Source organism: Myiozetetes cayanensis, unplaced genomic scaffold (genome assembly GCF_022539395.1).
Source record: "Myiozetetes cayanensis isolate MyiCay16 unplaced genomic scaffold, myiCay2020 scf21, whole genome shotgun sequence".
NCBI lineage: Eukaryota > Metazoa > Chordata > Aves > Passeriformes > Tyrannidae > Myiozetetes > Myiozetetes cayanensis.
Window position 1 is genome coordinate 8921186 of NW_026087423.1, and position 15953 is coordinate 8937138.

At 54.7% G+C, this 15953-nt stretch overlaps 1 protein-coding gene across 1 annotated transcript; it reads right to left on the reverse strand.

Moving 5' to 3' along the window:
• Positions 1 to 515: 515 nt before the first annotated feature.
• Positions 516 to 15474, reverse strand: ABCB9 (ATP binding cassette subfamily B member 9). The gene is made up of 12 exons (XM_050318728.1): positions 15400 to 15474; positions 13203 to 13892; positions 12745 to 12859; positions 11720 to 11850; positions 10307 to 10512; positions 9197 to 9394; positions 7533 to 7661; positions 5824 to 6012; positions 5109 to 5282; positions 3610 to 3769; positions 3379 to 3515; positions 516 to 2255 (listed from the first exon to the last, which is right to left on the reverse strand). The coding sequence occupies exons 2-12, from the start codon at positions 13813 to 13815 to the stop codon at positions 1932 to 1934; spliced, it is 2376 nt and encodes a 791-aa protein (XP_050174685.1). The 5' UTR covers positions 13816 to 13892; positions 15400 to 15474; the 3' UTR covers positions 516 to 1931.
• Positions 15475 to 15953: the final 479 nt, after the last annotated feature.

Genomic DNA, 15953 nt, shown 5'->3' on the forward strand with positions numbered 1-15953 from the left:
TGGGTGGAACCCCCAACCTCCTCATACCCACAGTGCAAATTTTCATCAAGCAGGAACACATGGCCATTTACTGAAGGAGTGAATTGAGGAGTTCAGAGCAGCACAGAGATTTCCTAAGCGGAGGGAGAGAAGACAAAAAGACATCTTGTTCTTCCTCTGAGGACAGATTTTTATCATCTCACAAAAGCAAGCACATGAAAAGATTCTAGTCATGAAGCGCTGTGCTTTGAGAATGGGTTGGACTGCCTGTCCTTCCATGTGAGGCTGACTCCGAAGGGGATCTGGGATGAAAACGAGTTATTCAAGGGGTTATACCAACTGCTGGGCTCGCAGCCATTATCAGAGGCTGAAGTCTTTTACATACCTTGTTCTCTGCAGGTTCTTCTTGTCGTTCCCTGCAAGGGAGCCAGAACACGTGTGGGGTGCACCTGCATTCAGCCGTGGTCTCAGATGAATATCGTCACCTTGAGAATCCAGAATGCAAAAAACCACCCCCACACTACAGGAGCTCGACGTTGAGTGGCAGAGGTAGTATTTTATTTTTTGAGCATCCCTCCTCAAGGACACTAAATTTAGAGTTTGTAAAACATCACTAAATGAAAACAAAACATCGCCAACAACAAAAAATGCAAACCCGCTGAAAAGGAAAATGCAGCAGCATTCAAGTATCAGAAAACATGAGAGCTAAAGTGCTTGAGAGAACTTCTTAACTATGTATGCAGAGTCTGAAGTCAGTGTTCCCCTAGAAATGCTATTTTTTTTCAACAGTATCTGCCTGGCTGCATAGGATTTTTCACCAGTCTATAGCAGGGCAACACTACAAAGCCAGAGCCATTACCCCCAAAGGACTAGGAGTAACACATTTCTTTCTATCCCTCACACTAAAATAAACTATAGTCAAAGAAACACGTTATAAAGTTCAGGCAGCTGAAGTTGGACTTCAAGGAAAGTGACTGTACGGATTTCCCATGCAGTGAAGTCGCTAGCACGGCCTGAAGCTGAACAAAGCTTTGGTGGGATTTATAAAGTGCTGTTTTTTAGTGTTTTATGCCTGTCTTCAGTAATGTTTTTCTCAAACCAGCACCGGGGTTGTGAGTTAAAAAAATTCTGAGATAACAGACCAATTTTCAGTGGATGCTGGAGCCAGACAGACATTGCACAGTGCACACAAATTACATTAAAAAACAACAAACAAACCAAACCAAAAAAACCCCAAACCCCAAAACCTAACCCAGTTATGGTAAAACGTTTCATCCTTAAAAACAAACACCCACCAAGCACCAAGAGCAAATCTGAAAGTAACATCTGCCTCCGGTCCCCTGGCTTGTCCCAGCAAGGATGGATAATACATGATACAAGCTCAGCAGCAATGGTTGGGAGCCTGAGCCTGCAGGCACTCAGTGCAAAACTCTCCCGGCATTCAGCTCCATGGGAGTGATCCAGTTTTTTGCCAGAGCCAAAGGGAACTCCCTGCAGACTCCAGCCAACTTTGGATTAGCCCCATAGATTGATGGCGGGAGCAGGACCTTGTTTTACAGTCACCGTTTCTTCTATCCAGCCACAAAAGCCACCCCCTGAAATTCCTGAAGGGGTTTCCAACCTTCCCCTCCACGCATGCATTTAACATCCAGTACAGTTAATAGCAGTTACACATGCATATCAATGGGAGAAAAGTCCCAGTCAAGAGGAAATACTGGTAGTAAGAAAAGAAACCCAGTAGAAACGCTGAGAATTGCTAAAGACCCAACTCCCTCGCTTTTTCCCCGTTTTCCCAGCCGGCACAGACTGCGCTGCAGGAAGCTCTATGGTGTGTGGCTGGGTCTGTGGTGTGTGTTTGGGTGTGTGACACGTGGGGTGAGGGCACGGTGTGTTCTGCAGGGCACCAACCGCCTCCGTCTCAGCGTCCAGGGAGCGTCCGAGCCACCGGCCCCTCACTTGTGGGCCGTGCTGTTATAATCGTCCTGTGCCACGGCCGGCAGGGAATGGTCTATCCTGAACTCTTCCTCCTTGGAAGAATCCCCCCGGGCTGCAGGCGGGCGACCGTCCGTGCCGCCCCCCTCCAGCCCCAGGATCTGTCTCTGGACCAGCTTGGAATAAAGGCCTCCTTCTTCCATCAGCTCCTTGTGCGAGCCCTGCTGCACCACGCGGCCCTTGTCCAGCACAATGATGTTGTGTGCCCTCTCCACAGTGCTCAGCCTGTGAGCGATGACAAGCACCGTGTGGTTCTGCAAGTCGCCGTAAATGGCCTGCTGAATCTGCGGGGAGAAAAGGCGTTGTTAGTGCCTGAGCAGCACTGGCTCCGCTGCGGGAGAACAGCAGCTTTGTGGTCTGTGCTCAGAAACCTCCGGACAGGAGGTTTGCTCTGTGGCTACGCAGAGGACACAGAGCTCCCTGCAGCACTGCCAGCACCAGCACGTCCATCCCAGCTCCCCGTGCCAGTCCCGCCAGGTGTGGCGTCCACACAGGTCTGATCCTGCCAGCTGGGCCCTTGTTAGAACTGGGCCCCAAATTTGGAGGCCGTGTGGTGCTGGCATGGACTGCAGGAAGCTGATCCCTGGTAAATGCAGCTGTTCAGAGAAGTAAGGCTGTTTCCTCAGCGTATCAAGGCGAAGCAAGAGAGTTCTTTTCCAGCTTACACACAGTGGCACTGAAGTCTAAAGGCAGGCAGGTGGTCACTGGGCACATGTCACATTGACACCCCTGGGTAGCCAAAGAGCAGCCCTGGGCTGGCATCAGATACCATAGTCATGTCTGAGGACCTGAGAGCTGCTCCAGGTCAGATGCTCACGCTGCTCCACGCCGTGGGTCAGCAGCACGTGTCCTCCAGGACCGGGAGACACATCCTCAAACCCCAGCCTTGAACAGGCCATCCCTCGTGTCATTACATCAGTAACTGCTGCTGGTAGAGCTCTTTGGTTGTCACATCCCAGCCAGATAAACCAGCCCAATTCACAGTAAGCTCGGGGTCTTTCCCGCACATGTGGCTTCCTTGGTGCCTCGGCTGGGATTTGAGCTCAGGGAGTCCTACTCTCCTTGCTGCAACATCATTTTTTAGGGTCTTCCTCTGTATCCTGTTCTAAAAGGCTGCACAATCTCTGTATGCCAATTAACACTTTCCACATTTAAAAAATGAGCAGAAAATCCTGTATCTCATCAGGTTTGTCAGGCATTGGCTGCTGTGAGTATGGGATCATTCCCTTCTTGGTGGCTACAACAACATTGGAAGCAAATTCCTGCTAAGGAATTAGCACCTTATTCAACCCTCTGACTGCACCACGCCAAGACTAAGCTCGTCCACAGGCTGCAGATTGAAGCCAACAGTCTTTCCTCCAAACCCAGACTGTCTCTTTGGCCCAAACATCCCAGTCACCCACTCACCGCGTGTTCGCTCTCTGCATCCAGCGCGCTCGTGGCTTCATCCAGGATTAGGATGGGAGGGGCTCGGATCAAGGCCCTGGCAATTGCCACTCTCTGCTTCTGGCCCCCTGACAGCTGAGCCCCTTTCTCACCTGCCTCTGTTGGGTCAAGGGAGAGAGGAAGGGGTCAAAACAAAAACCCAGCTCAGCTGCCAGGCAGAGCGTGGGGATGGAGCTGTGGCGATGTCAGTACCTGTGTGGTAGCCGTCCTGGAGCTCCGTGATGAAGGTGTGTGCGTTGGCCTTCTGGGCAGCCTGAACCACTGACTCAAAGGAGGCTGAAGTTAAGCCATAGGAAATATTGTCTGCAATGGAGCGGGCGAACAGCACGGGCTCCTGGCTCACCAGGGAGATCTGCAGAAAGGGAGGGAAGAGCAGGGCGTCAGGAGCACGAGACGCACCGCGCGGCATCGGCGTTTCTGCCTGTTGAGTAAGGACCAAGATAAAGATATAGAAGTGCCATGAACCAAGATACAGAAGGGCCTCAATGTGAGGGTGCTAATGATGGAGTGCCCAGTTTGGGCTGGGAAGCCATTTTGCAGGGAAGGAACTTTGTGCAACGGTGGCACGTTGGCATCTGGGATGGGCTTCCCCCTCCAAGACCCTGCTGTGTTTTTGCTCCAGACCCGTCCTTTCTGTCACTGTTTGCTCTTTCCAAAACAGAAAACCAGTTGCTGAGACAAATCAGGCCGGAGAGATCCTCTCCCAGGCTCTTGCAGGCCAGTAATCCCTCTTGGGCCACGTGAATGAGCCCTCTTGCATTTTTTAATCCCAAATTAGCAAACTGGGGACATAACTGCTGCAATTCCTTAATTGCTTAGCAACAGCCTCCTTGTCCTACCTTACAGCTATTGCAGCTCACTCTCACATTCAGTCTGCTTTAGCAAACCCTTGATATTGGAACAAATCAAACCCTCCAAACTATTGCTCAGAACTGGGCAGGAAAAGAGCCAGGGGGACACGGTCATATTTTAATTGACTTCTCCCCGTGCCCCTAACACCACACCAGGCCTTCCAAACTGAAAGATTAGCTTGTCTTTTGATTTTCCCTCTGTACGGGCAGGGAATGTAAATTAGTCACACTGACTTTGGCTTTCCAGCCTGTCTCTGATCAATTGTTTTCAGGTTTTCCTGCTGACTGGTGAGGCCATTTGCTCTGGGGGCAAACAAAGGAGGCAGTTACTTGCAGAGATGAAGGCTGATCTGTGCTGACACACAGACCAGAGCTGAGGGGCCCAGACCCCTCTCCATGACAAACCACCCAGTCCCTCTGGTGCTCCAGCTGCTGCCAGGATCCCAAGAGGTTTAACTCCCCGTGAGCTGAGAATTGCTTTAAGATCTTAAAGGTAGAAAGAGCTGGAGGAATGCAAAAACTCTTTTCCCAAACCCAATTTAGATGATAATTAATCCAACAACCAAAACCACATTTCTACTGTCTCAGCCAAAAAATACAAAACAAACCATGTTTTTTGTTCCGTTTTTGGAAGGCTTCCCCCTCCCCATGAAACCATTCTCCATCCCTTTTGCTTCCACCCCCACAAATTATCTGAATTCACTTCCTGGACCACCTCTAGCCTCCAGCTTTCTGGACACCTCAGGAGTTGCCAGATCAAATCCAAAGCAACATGCAGCACTGCCATCCATCCCCTCTGAGCACGGAGGAAGCTAAAATACACGTATCAGTCGCTCGTACCACGGAGTGCAGGTACTTGTGATCGTACATGTTAATGGGATGCCCGTCCAGCAGCACCTGCCCGTCTTGCAGAGGGTAGAAGTTCTCCAGGATGTTGACACAGGAGCTCTTCCCGCTCCCCGAAGGACCCACCAGTGCCGTCACTTTGCCGGGGTGGAGGGTGAAGGACACGTTCTGCAACATGGATGGGAGAGCGCGCTCAGGTCTGGGCTCTTCCCAGGCTCCTGGGGCAGCAGTTTGGGCACCACACTAGAAAAGTAGCCAAAATCTGGCCACGGTGACCTTCTACCTTGGTGATGTGCCACATCAGCCATTTCTCCTGGCTCCGAGGAAGCAAAAAGCCTCCAAATTGCATCAAACTCGCCTGCTGATGCGGCAGGTCCTCTAAAATCTGCAAAGCAAACTAACCTCTTTGCTGCCTCCCCCTTCTCACGATCCCAGCTCCTCTCCCACGGAAACAGTCCGAGGCAGCTTGGCACCCAGCCCCGTACCACGCTGACATGTTTAATGCCTGAGCGGGGAACAAGGGCTTTATTGATACATCTCATTCCTTGTAAGGAAGGCCGGCCCTAAACACCCGCTGTTCCTTTTAAGCTGTTTTCCAGCATGTGTTGAGCCTGCCTGGACGTATCTCCATCGGGCAGCTGACGCTCCCCAAGGGGGCTGGGGATCAGCTCTGGCCGTGGTGGAGCAGCAGCGCGTGGCGGGAGCTCACCTGCAGGACCTGCGTCGCGGAGCGGGTGCGGTAGGAAAACGTCACGTTCCTGAACTCCACCTTCCCGTCCACGTGATCCGGGGCCAGGGACCCGTCGTGCACCATCGTGGGCTTGCGGTCGATGAACTCAAACACCTTCTCGGCAGCTCCCACCCCCTGCATCAGCCCGCTGTACACGGAGCCGATGGACTGCAAGGGAAGAGGCAACGGTGAGACCCACGGGATGGAGAAGTCAGTCGGTGCTACTGGCAAGGGGAAAGGCTGAAGCATTCCCAAGTCGGCTCACACCTCACATTGGCTGCAGTCATCAGACACAGGAAAGCAAAACTCTTCCCCCTCTGCAGGGTATGGAGAGGATATACGGGCAATCCAGGGAAAAGGGCACCTAAGGGGGTTTTGTGCATGGGCACACTGGGAGGGTAACAGAAGAAGGAAGCACATGGGTTGGGAAGAGAAGACGTGTGCTGGGAGATACGTGACCCAAACTTCCAACAAAATCCTCCCCTCATCTCTCTTTGCTCAAGACCAGCAGTTCCCCAGTGCAATGGCTGAACAGAGTTCACAAACCAGCCCCCAGAGGGACCTGCTCCTTCCCCAGCACACGTGTCCCAAGTGCAGAGCAGCTCCAGCCTGGGCCCTTCTAGACAAGTGCCTGGCAGCTGATAAGGCTGGAATATGGTCCTAGGGGATTTACCATCATTCTCTCCCAACTACAACTTCTGCATGCTGACACTGGCTTCCCTGGAATAAACCCCACACTGGAAATTTCAGCATTAAACCCAGAGCTGCAGAACAGTTTGTACTGCAACTGCCCCTCCCATCAGGAGGAGGGAAAAAAACCAGACCAAATGAAATCCACACCAAAACCACAGCCTGGAAGCACCTCCAGAGCCTGCAGGCATCCAAACAGATGGTGAGAGCTGGGTGAGCTGCCTCCAGCTCTGCTCTGCCCCTGCACAGAGGCTGAAGCACCACCAAAACCATGCTTGGCTCTGAGGAAACCTCGACTGGATCATTTCTGCCTGGATTAGCCAAGCTGACGCCTCTGCAAGGGGAAGGCAGCCCTGGGTGGGCTCTACCATCCCACCCACAGTCCCATCTTGCTAAAGCTCTGCCAACGCAGCAGCTTGCAGCCTATTCCAGGGACGGGGGAAAAAAAAGCAATATAATTAAGTTTTTTAATGAAGCCTGAAATGTAACAGGCAGCTTTGTAATCCCTGCATCCTTCATGCCAGGAAATGTGCTTGGGAGGCAGCCAGGACTCTGCCCTTCAGCAGGGCCAGCCTGACCCCCCTGCTCCCAGCTGCCTTTCTGGGGGACGAGCTGCTTCAGGAACATTAAGGTTGTGAGGCCACAGCAGGAGAGGAATGGGGAGCAGAGGTGAGAATGCCCACCCTGGTGATGCCAGAGCACCAAGGAAATGTGTCACACGTCTGGATCTAGATCTGCAACTGCCCTGAGACCTTCTGAGACAAACATCAGCTTGACGTGGAGTAGCCCAGAGGGTGGTGAGGCCCTGGCACAGGTTGCCCAGAGAAGCTGTGGCTGCCCCATCCCTGGAAGTGTCCAGGGCCAGGTTGGACAGGGTTTGGAGCAATGTGGTCTAGTAGAAGGTGTCCCTGCCCATGACAGGGGCACTGTAATTGGATGAGCTTTAAGATCTCTTCCAACCCAAACCATTCCATGATTCTGTGATAAAACAGACTCACCTCCATGCAATCTCCCAAGACAAACTCGTAAATGATGAAGGAAATCAGGTTTCCACTTGTCATTTGCCCCGAGATCACGAGGTGCCCGCCGTAGTAAAGGATGCTGACCTGGACCACCAGGAGGGTCAGCTGAAAGCAAGAAAACACCCCCAAATCAGCAGGGACAACTGATATTTTGGTGTGTTTGTAATTACTCACACAACAGCCCACAATTCACGTGCTGACATTTATTCTTTGAGCCCCGAGCTGAGGATCCCTGACAGCACAGCTGACAGCCCTGAGCAGTGAGCACGGATATGAGAAGGGAGAAACAACTCAAGTACATGGGCTGATTTAGGGAGCTGGGCTGGCATCTTTCAACAAAACAGAAGTCGAGAGGGACAACAGCCAAGGAGAGAGAATTTATCTGAAATAACAGAGCATCCCCATGAACTTCTCTCTTGGACTAAGCTCCTCAAGGATAATAATCTACGCTCAAATTATCCAAGGAATGCACTCACCTCACTGCTAAAATAAACCTTCTCTTATATGAGTGTGACACACTTTAATTTAGAACACAAAATCAAGCCAAGAGTTAATGCAGAGTATCCTCCTTGTGTGTACAAGTCCCTGAAGGATAACCTCAGCTTTTGTCTGAAATCAGTGGGGGGGTTCCACCTACTGCAGAAGGAAGACAGATGAGCTCTCATATGACAAATACCAGCCCCTGCTTTTATTCAGCTGGTTTTGTTCCATCTGCTTGGGTGCTCTGAAAAGCAGCGATGTCCTGGTGCCCTGTGTGACACTTGCAGCACAGGCCGTAAATTCACACAGATAAAAATACTGGGGGAAAAAAATTCCTTTCTCCATGAGGTGACCTTAGAATCCTGTGTTCCCTCCAAGAAAGATTTACCAGGGCTGTGCTAAATCCATCAGCTTCTTTCTGTGTGAGCCCTGCAGCAGCAGTTTTTGAGGGTTTTTGCCTTCTTAGCCTTGCCAGGATCTGTGCTGACCCAGTTCATGCTCTGGCTTCACCTGGAGCCCAGAAACAACGCTAATAACGCTCCAGTTTTGCTTCCAGACTTGGGAAGCCATAAAGCCTCCCACAGCTGCACGAGAGCACCATAACTCACAAACCCATCATCAGGGACTACTTCCATCCCTGAACGTGCAGAGATGAGGGCAGCCTCACACGGGGATTTTGCTCAGCCTTAGTTAACAGCCAACGCAGGAGAACTCCCAAACCATCTGCTCGTGAATGGTGAAAAAGCATTTTGCAGGGGAAAAAAAAAAAAAAAGCCCAAAGCCAAAGCCCAGCAGCCTCCCCCTGCCACCACCCACACGCAGAGAAGCTCCGTTCCCGAGCAGAAGCTCAACCAACGCTGTTCCCAGCCGGAGCCCCGGGGATGAGCTGGCACAGGAACGCAATGCAGCACCACCGAGCCACGGGCTCTTCCACGACCTTGAGCACTTATCAATTATGTTCCCACTTCCAGGAGGAAACAGGCAGGTCGGTGGAACGACGCAACGCTGCCCCGAGGCGGAAGGGGATACCATTTTTTGATGTGTGAAAATAATTGCTGCAAGTGGGTCCCTGACAGCGGAGGAGAACCACGTGCCACATGCATTTTGGGATCTGAAGCGACTCCCCTGCCCATCCCAAGCCCCGTGTAGGGAGCACCTACCCCGCTGGACCAGACGTAGTAGGTGTAAGCCAAGGCCTCCCTCTTGTTGAGCTTGTAAACCTGCTGCAGCTTCTGCCAGTACACGTTCGCCTCCGTCTCCTCGTTGGCAAAACTGCGGACGGTCTTCATGGCCGAGATGGTCTCCTCGGCCGTGTTGTTGGCCTTGGCCAGGGCGTTCTGAACATCCTTGGAGAGCTTCTGCAGGGAGCAGGGGGAGGCAGAGGGGGCTCAGCAGGTGCCAGGATGTCCGTGGCAAATCTCCCTGCTCGCCCCAGGCTCTGCTGGGCTCGGGAAAAGAAGGCACGGTGACATTTTTTCAAGGCCACGGGCAAGAAGGCTGAGCACTGGGATATATCCCACACTTCAGGACAACCTGGAATGTGTCAGGAAGAGAGCAGATTCGCTGTGCTCTCCCCAGGGCATCTGTGCTGCGGGAGGTGAAGTGCCATGTCCAGGGCCATTTAGGAAACCTGGCAGAGCTGCTGCTCCCAGTGCCTGAAGGACCCTGGCTAGGGAACTCTTCCAAGGAGTTTCCAAGTCAGGGATAGGTCTGGAGACCTCATCTCCACTCCTCCCTTGAGTGCCTGACCCACGGGAAGGGCCATGGCTGGGTAAGGCAGTACCTGAGGACTCTGTTTTGGCAGTACCTGTGCATAGTGGAAAGCACTGAGCCAACACAGGGAGCAGCAGTGCAGGACTCACATAGTCCATGGGATGTGGCACTGGGGGACAGTCCTTGGCCCACACCAGTCCCAGGCAGAGGGAGGGAGCTCAGCACTGCGTTTTAACTCCCACCAAGTCACTCCAAAGAGAAAGGAGAGGTTGCACAAGGACAGGCAGGTGCACACAGGACATCCCACAGCCAAGCCACCTCTCCTGTTGGACCTGAGATGCTTCCACTCCTGAGCACGAAGCAAGGTAAGAGCCCAGGCTATGCCTGTCTGCCCACACAGGTTTAATGCTGCCTTCCTGCTCCCACTGCCGGCAGCAAAGCACTCCAGCATCACTCCCACCAGCTCCAAATCCACCCACAGCCTCCGTGACAGCCTCAGAGCGCGGAACAGCCCAGCGTCGTGACACACCATGGCAATGCCAGCTGCTCCTGCCTACCTGGTAGTACTTGCCATAGACATCAGACACCAGCATGATGATGGGGAAGCCCATGAAGGTGACGAGCGAGAGCTTCCAGGAGAGGCTGAACATGAAGAAAATCACCCCCGTGGCCTTCACCACGTTGCGCAGGAAGATGTTGATGTTCTGGGACACCAGGTCGCTCACGATGGTCGTGTCCGACGTCAGGCGGGAGATGACGTCCCCTGCAGCAGCGAGGGGTTGGGGAAAGGGGAGAGAGGGGACATGTCATCACAGCAGGTCACTGCCTCACCGTGTCCCACGTCCCCTGCCAGGGGCCAGGTGGAGCTCCCCATTCAACCAGCTCCTCACTGTGGGTCTGAAGGGTGGGGTGGAAGGGGAACAACCCTCCACCACTGTGGATGTGAAGCAGAACAGAGGAGCTGCATGCATAAGGGACAGGAAATGCACCTGCAGGCACATTCCTGGGTCACCAAGGGTGGCTGCAGGACAGCAAAGGGGACTTTGGCAGCACCCTGTGCTGGAGGGCACCCTGTGGGCAGGCAGACAGCAGCAGGTCATCATCCTGGCCTCTTGGCAGGACCAGCCAGGGCCAGGCTCAGGGAGCCCTGTGGAGCATAATGGGGCTTTGGAGATGGCTGTTTGGGTTTAGCCATGTGCCCCACAGCCTGGAGCTGACGCAAGGGACCTGAGGACATGGTTCCAGCTACTAAGGAGTGAAGCTCTGGTGATGCCCTTTGGTGGAGCTGATGTGTTACAGCCAGCCTGAGTTCCTAAATACCTGGCCTGTGCTTGAGTCCAGCTGAATTCCCGTGCTTTTGTGTAAGTCCAGGGTTACTATATCCCACTTACAATAACATCTCTGCTGTCCTCAGCTACCAAGGCACTGTTCAGCCACTGCTAAATATGGCAACAGCCTCAAAACTAAAAATACCGCCAAAACAAAATTAAATGTGTGAAAGTTACAGCGGGCTGGGACCACACCAGAGTGGCATGGCCTGGGACAGCACTGAACTTGGAGCAGGGAAAGCAATAAGCACACCCAGCAAGCTTCACACATCCAAGGTTTTCGGTGCCTGGAGCAGGGGTGGAGAGTGGCTGACCAGGAGACACTGACTGAGGTACAGGAGGAGGAAAGAAGGTGTTTTGGGGATGACTGGAGATGAGCACGTCAGCCCCAGGACTGCTGGATGTCAGGCTGATCGTGGCAGTGGGACATCTCCAGGGTGCTGGGCAATCCTGTCCCAGCCTCACAGTGGGAAGCAACCAAAAGGGAAGAGCTTCCTGCCTCTATTTCTAAATGCCAGCACTCGGGTGCTGCCTCCGGCTGCCCAAAATCTGCCTGAGCGCGGGCTGGGCAAGCCAAGGGGAAAAATTCCAGGATGGGCTAGAGGGGTTAGAGCAAATCCAGGGGGGGAGAGAGGAACCAACCTGTGCGATTCTCATCAAAGAAACTCATCTCCTGAGACACCAGCGACCTGAAGAGGCAGTTGCGAAGGCGGATGTTCAGCCTTGCAAATATGAGCGTGAAAACGCCGCCCCGGATACCTGCGGCAAATGAGCTAATTGCAGATAAGAAACGTTATAGACCAGTGGACACGAGACCGCTCTCAGCAACACACACACCCCCACGCCGGGCCAAGGCCTTGGGCAGTGCTGTGCTGGCACCGCTTGGCACCCGGGGAAGCCACAGCTAAACCATCCCACACCCCTCCTGGGTACCACCAGCACAGCGATGGCTGGTCCTAACCCTGGGAGTGACGAGCTTTGGGAGGGGACACAGCGCTGCTGGGACAGCATTCCCCAGCGTGAAGTCAGATAGCACACAGGCACCCCTGAAACGCCAGGCAGTGGAAGGACTGTAGGAAAATTTATTTCCCAAGTGGAGAACACCGGACTTACAGAATGGTAATCATAATGGTGTTTCAAACACTGGGCCCTGGGGAAAGACATGATCCCTCTTCTTCTCAGGGCTTTTACCATCCCTGGCCCCCTCTCTGTGAGGCCTTCACACATGTCTGCAAAGACTTATCTTTTTCTCATACCAGAGAGAGTTTCTCTGGAATGCAGGAGGAGAAAACAGCTAAAACTGTCTCAGGGGAAAGATGCCTCTTCCAGGCAGAAAAGCTTTCTTAAGTGAAAAACCTTAATCTTCTCATAGTAAAATCTTCCAAAAGGGTCTTCTACCCTTAACACCCATGGAACCCATTCGCTGTTCTCTCTCTCTGTTCCTGCTCCCCCACCACCAGCAGATGGACAAGAAAGGCCACACAAAGGCCTTTGTGACTGTCACCATGGCCCCTCTGAGCCGTGACAGTGCAGAGACATCAAAGTGCACCCCTGGGGTCTGGCAGCAGCCTGGTGGAGTGGCTGCCTGTGCCCATCAGCACCACAAGCTCCTGTGGGAAAACCCCAGACTCCTCCTCCTCATGGCCAGCCCCAGCCCCTGCGATTACCTTCCTATGGCGAGCAGCGACATGACCAGCACTGCCGTGGAGAACCGGTCCATGCTCTTCTGCACCACGATGCCATCGATGGCCAGCCCCGTGTAGTAGGGCAGGAAGGTCTCTCCTGCCAGACAAGCACAGGACATGGAGGTTCAGCTCCAACGCAGCACAGGACCTGTATTCCCAAGTGTGAGAACCCCATCCCCACCATAGAGATATCACTCATCACATGTCTCAGGAGGTCCAGCCCTTAATGGCACGTGGGGATGTTGCACTCCCAGTGTATTTTATCCCCTACTGCACATTTTTTTTCCCACTGCATATTTTATCCAGCCCGTGCAGGACATGCCACCCAGCAGCCCCCAAAAATCAATCCTGGGGTGCTTCCCAGCCACACCACCATGGTTTCTTCCCTCCTGGTGAGCATGGGGAACACATCGTGGCCCCCCCTGGCTCCCTTCACTCACCCAGTGCGGCCACCAGGAGGAAGAAGGAGGCGACTCCCAGGAAGAAGGCATCCGGCTTGGTGTAGGACAGCAGTTTATGGATGGTGGGACCGGCTGCCTCCTCCCGCTTGTCCCTCGGGACGCCCCCATCACAGCTCTCCTCCACCTCGGCGCGGGACTCGGAGCCGGGCCCCAGCGCCTCGCGGGACGAGGTGACACAGGCCAGCAGCTGCCACAGCCCGAAGGTGGCCGCCAGCGCCACGTAGGTCCAGGCAAAGAGCCCCCAGAACCAGGGGTCCCGGATGGTCTTCCGCACCTCCGAGTAGAGCAGCAGCTTCACCATCATGTAGATGCCCATGAGGAGGCAGACAACGGCGATGAAGGTCCGCGATGCCTTGAGGCGCCGGGGGCCATAGGCCGTGTTGGTGGCCACGCCGATGGCGGCCCCCAGGAGCACGCAGCTGCGGTACAGGCAGCCCCCCCAGATGTCCAGCAGCGAGTTGAAGATGTTGAAGTGTCGCAGGTCCTGCAGGACGTTCCGGCCGCCCGGGCCGTGGGTGTAGAGCAGGGTGGTGACCGCCACGTCGGCCCCGCTGAGCGCCAGCGTGCTGGCCACCGCCTTCCAGGCACGCATCCTCGGCACCGGGATGGGGGACACCCGGGTGGGGGGGCAGCCCTAGCACAGGAAGGACGTGGGCATGTCGGCCTCCGCTGAGGGAGAGAATAGAGGGATGGGGTTGTTATTCACTCCAGGGAGGTGGTGAGGAGAGGGCAGCAGGATGGGGGACCGCCATGCCAGCTCCCCACCCGCCCATCCTGACCCCAGACACCTCTGTCTGTTCCTTCCTCCCCTCCCCTGCTGCAGGCACTCCAAGGTATTTCATAAAGTGAGCAGTACAGACCAAGACAAATTTCCCTCCCAGATGACTTCACCCATCCTGAATCCCAAAGCAGAAATCTGCGCTCCTCAGTGGGAATCTTTGTCCCTGTTTGCTGTGGTGGCTGCAGGGCCAGCCGGGTGGTCCCCAGCAGTCGGGTGCTGCCATGAGATCTGTGCAACCCACGTGTCCTGCGTTACGGAGCCGTGTAGGTGTTAAACTCGGATATTCACGATCCCAGAGTCCCTCCCCACCTTTCCCGGGACAAAGCTGAAAGTGAGCAATCAAAACCGCAGCAAAGCAGAAGGAAGAGCAGCTCAGCTTTGTAATGGATTCCCCAATCAAAACCAGAATAAACCACAGGTACAGCCGCTTGTCACACCTTCCAGTCCCCAGCCCTCTTGGATATTAACTCAGGGTAGCCCATGACACCCGCTGCGCAGCCCAGGTGCAGTTCAGTGACACAACAAAAATCCCAGGAGGAAATTAAAAAGGGGTTGGAATTCCACAGCTGCATCCTATGTGAGATAAAAGCTCTGGGGCGGGATGCTGCCTCTGCTGCCGCCCGGGGGGGTCTGCCCAGCAGCACCGATGGTGGGGCAGGGCCTGAACAGACACGGCAAAGGGCGAAAAGCTCGACTTGCTCTAAGCCGAGCGAGCTGCTCACCTGCTCCGGTGCCATGCCCAGAGGTGCCACGCGTTGGCACGAGGGAGGTACCTGATCCTCAGATTTGTGCTGGGTAAGCAGCTCATGACGGTGCACAGTGCGGAAGGCGCGGTACAGGCGGTGCCATGTGCCGGCCACGCTCTGCCCTGTGTGACCGCAGACCCCCCAAAAACCCAAACCTCGGGGAGAAGGGCAGCCCTTGGCGCTGGACGAGCGGCGCCCTTGGCCGAGAGCGGCTCGGGGGACGGGCAAGGGGGATGAAAAGCTAAAGAGTGGAGGAAAACGGGGCAGAGGCTGCAATCTGGGGGAAGCACGGGGGTTTGTGGGGTGGGTAGGGAAGGAGGGATGGAGGCGAAGCAGAGCAGCGATGCCAGGGAGGAGCAGGACACGCTTCCCAGGGTGCTCGCTGCTGCCATCCGCTGCAAAGCTGCGCGGATCCGGCCCGCTGGAGCAGGAGAAGGAGGAGAAGGAGGAGGCGGCCACTGCAGCTCCCCACCACCCGCAGCCGCGTCCCAAGATCCCGAGCTGGAGCCGCCCAAGGTCCCCGGCCGCACCCCGGCTTCCCCCCGCAGGAGATGCTCCCACGGGAGAGGGGGGACACGCCCGGGAAGGGCCATCCCACGGACACACACACACACACAGCTCGGCCCCGGCGCGGCCGGACGGCTCTTACCGGCGGCGGGATCAGTGGGATCAGCGGGATCAGCCCGGTCGGAGCCGGCGGCGCCGCGTCCCGGGAACAAGGTCGGTGGGGGGCGTGGCCTTGGCGGTGACCACGCCCATGAGGCCCCGCCCCCTCCTGCGGCGCAGCCCCGGCCCCGCCCACGGATCCACCGGGAAGGGAGAGCCCCAAAATTTGGGGATCGGGTCCTCCCACCACCGCCCTGCCCGGGTAAACCTTGCCCCGACGCAGCAAGGGCAACCCCAGAATTACCCCCACCCCCAGAGAAGGGTTTCTCTCCTCCCCCAAAAATATATACATTTTAAAATTTTTATATGATTTTATTGGTTTTATCTCGTTTCTGCAGCAGAGAGGGGAAAATAGAACACACGACCTGGCTTTAAAAGCAACCAGGACAAGGGATCAAGATCATGTTTTAAATTAATTCTTAAATAGGGGCTCAACTGGGGTTTAATTAACCCTTAAATAGATGCTCATCAGGGGTTTAATTAACCCCTAAATAGGGGTTTGACATGGGTTTAATTAACCCCTAACACAGAGGGATC

What these genes read in the sequence shown, in the direction of transcription:
- ABCB9 (XM_050318728.1), bottom strand. Translation starts at nt 13,815, where the DNA reads ATGCGTGCCTGGAAGGCGGTGGCCAGCACGCTGGCGCTCAGCGGGGCC. An exon ending in TCGCTGCTCGCCATAGGAAG is followed by an intron (nt 11,851 to 12,744) that starts GTAATCGCAGGG and finishes ATCTGCAATTAG; the next exon opens with CTCATTTGCCGCAGGTATCC. An exon ending in CTTTGATGAGAATCGCACAG is followed by an intron (nt 10,513 to 11,719) that starts GTTGGTTCCTCT and finishes TCGCTGCTGCAG; the next exon opens with GGGACGTCATCTCCCGCCTG.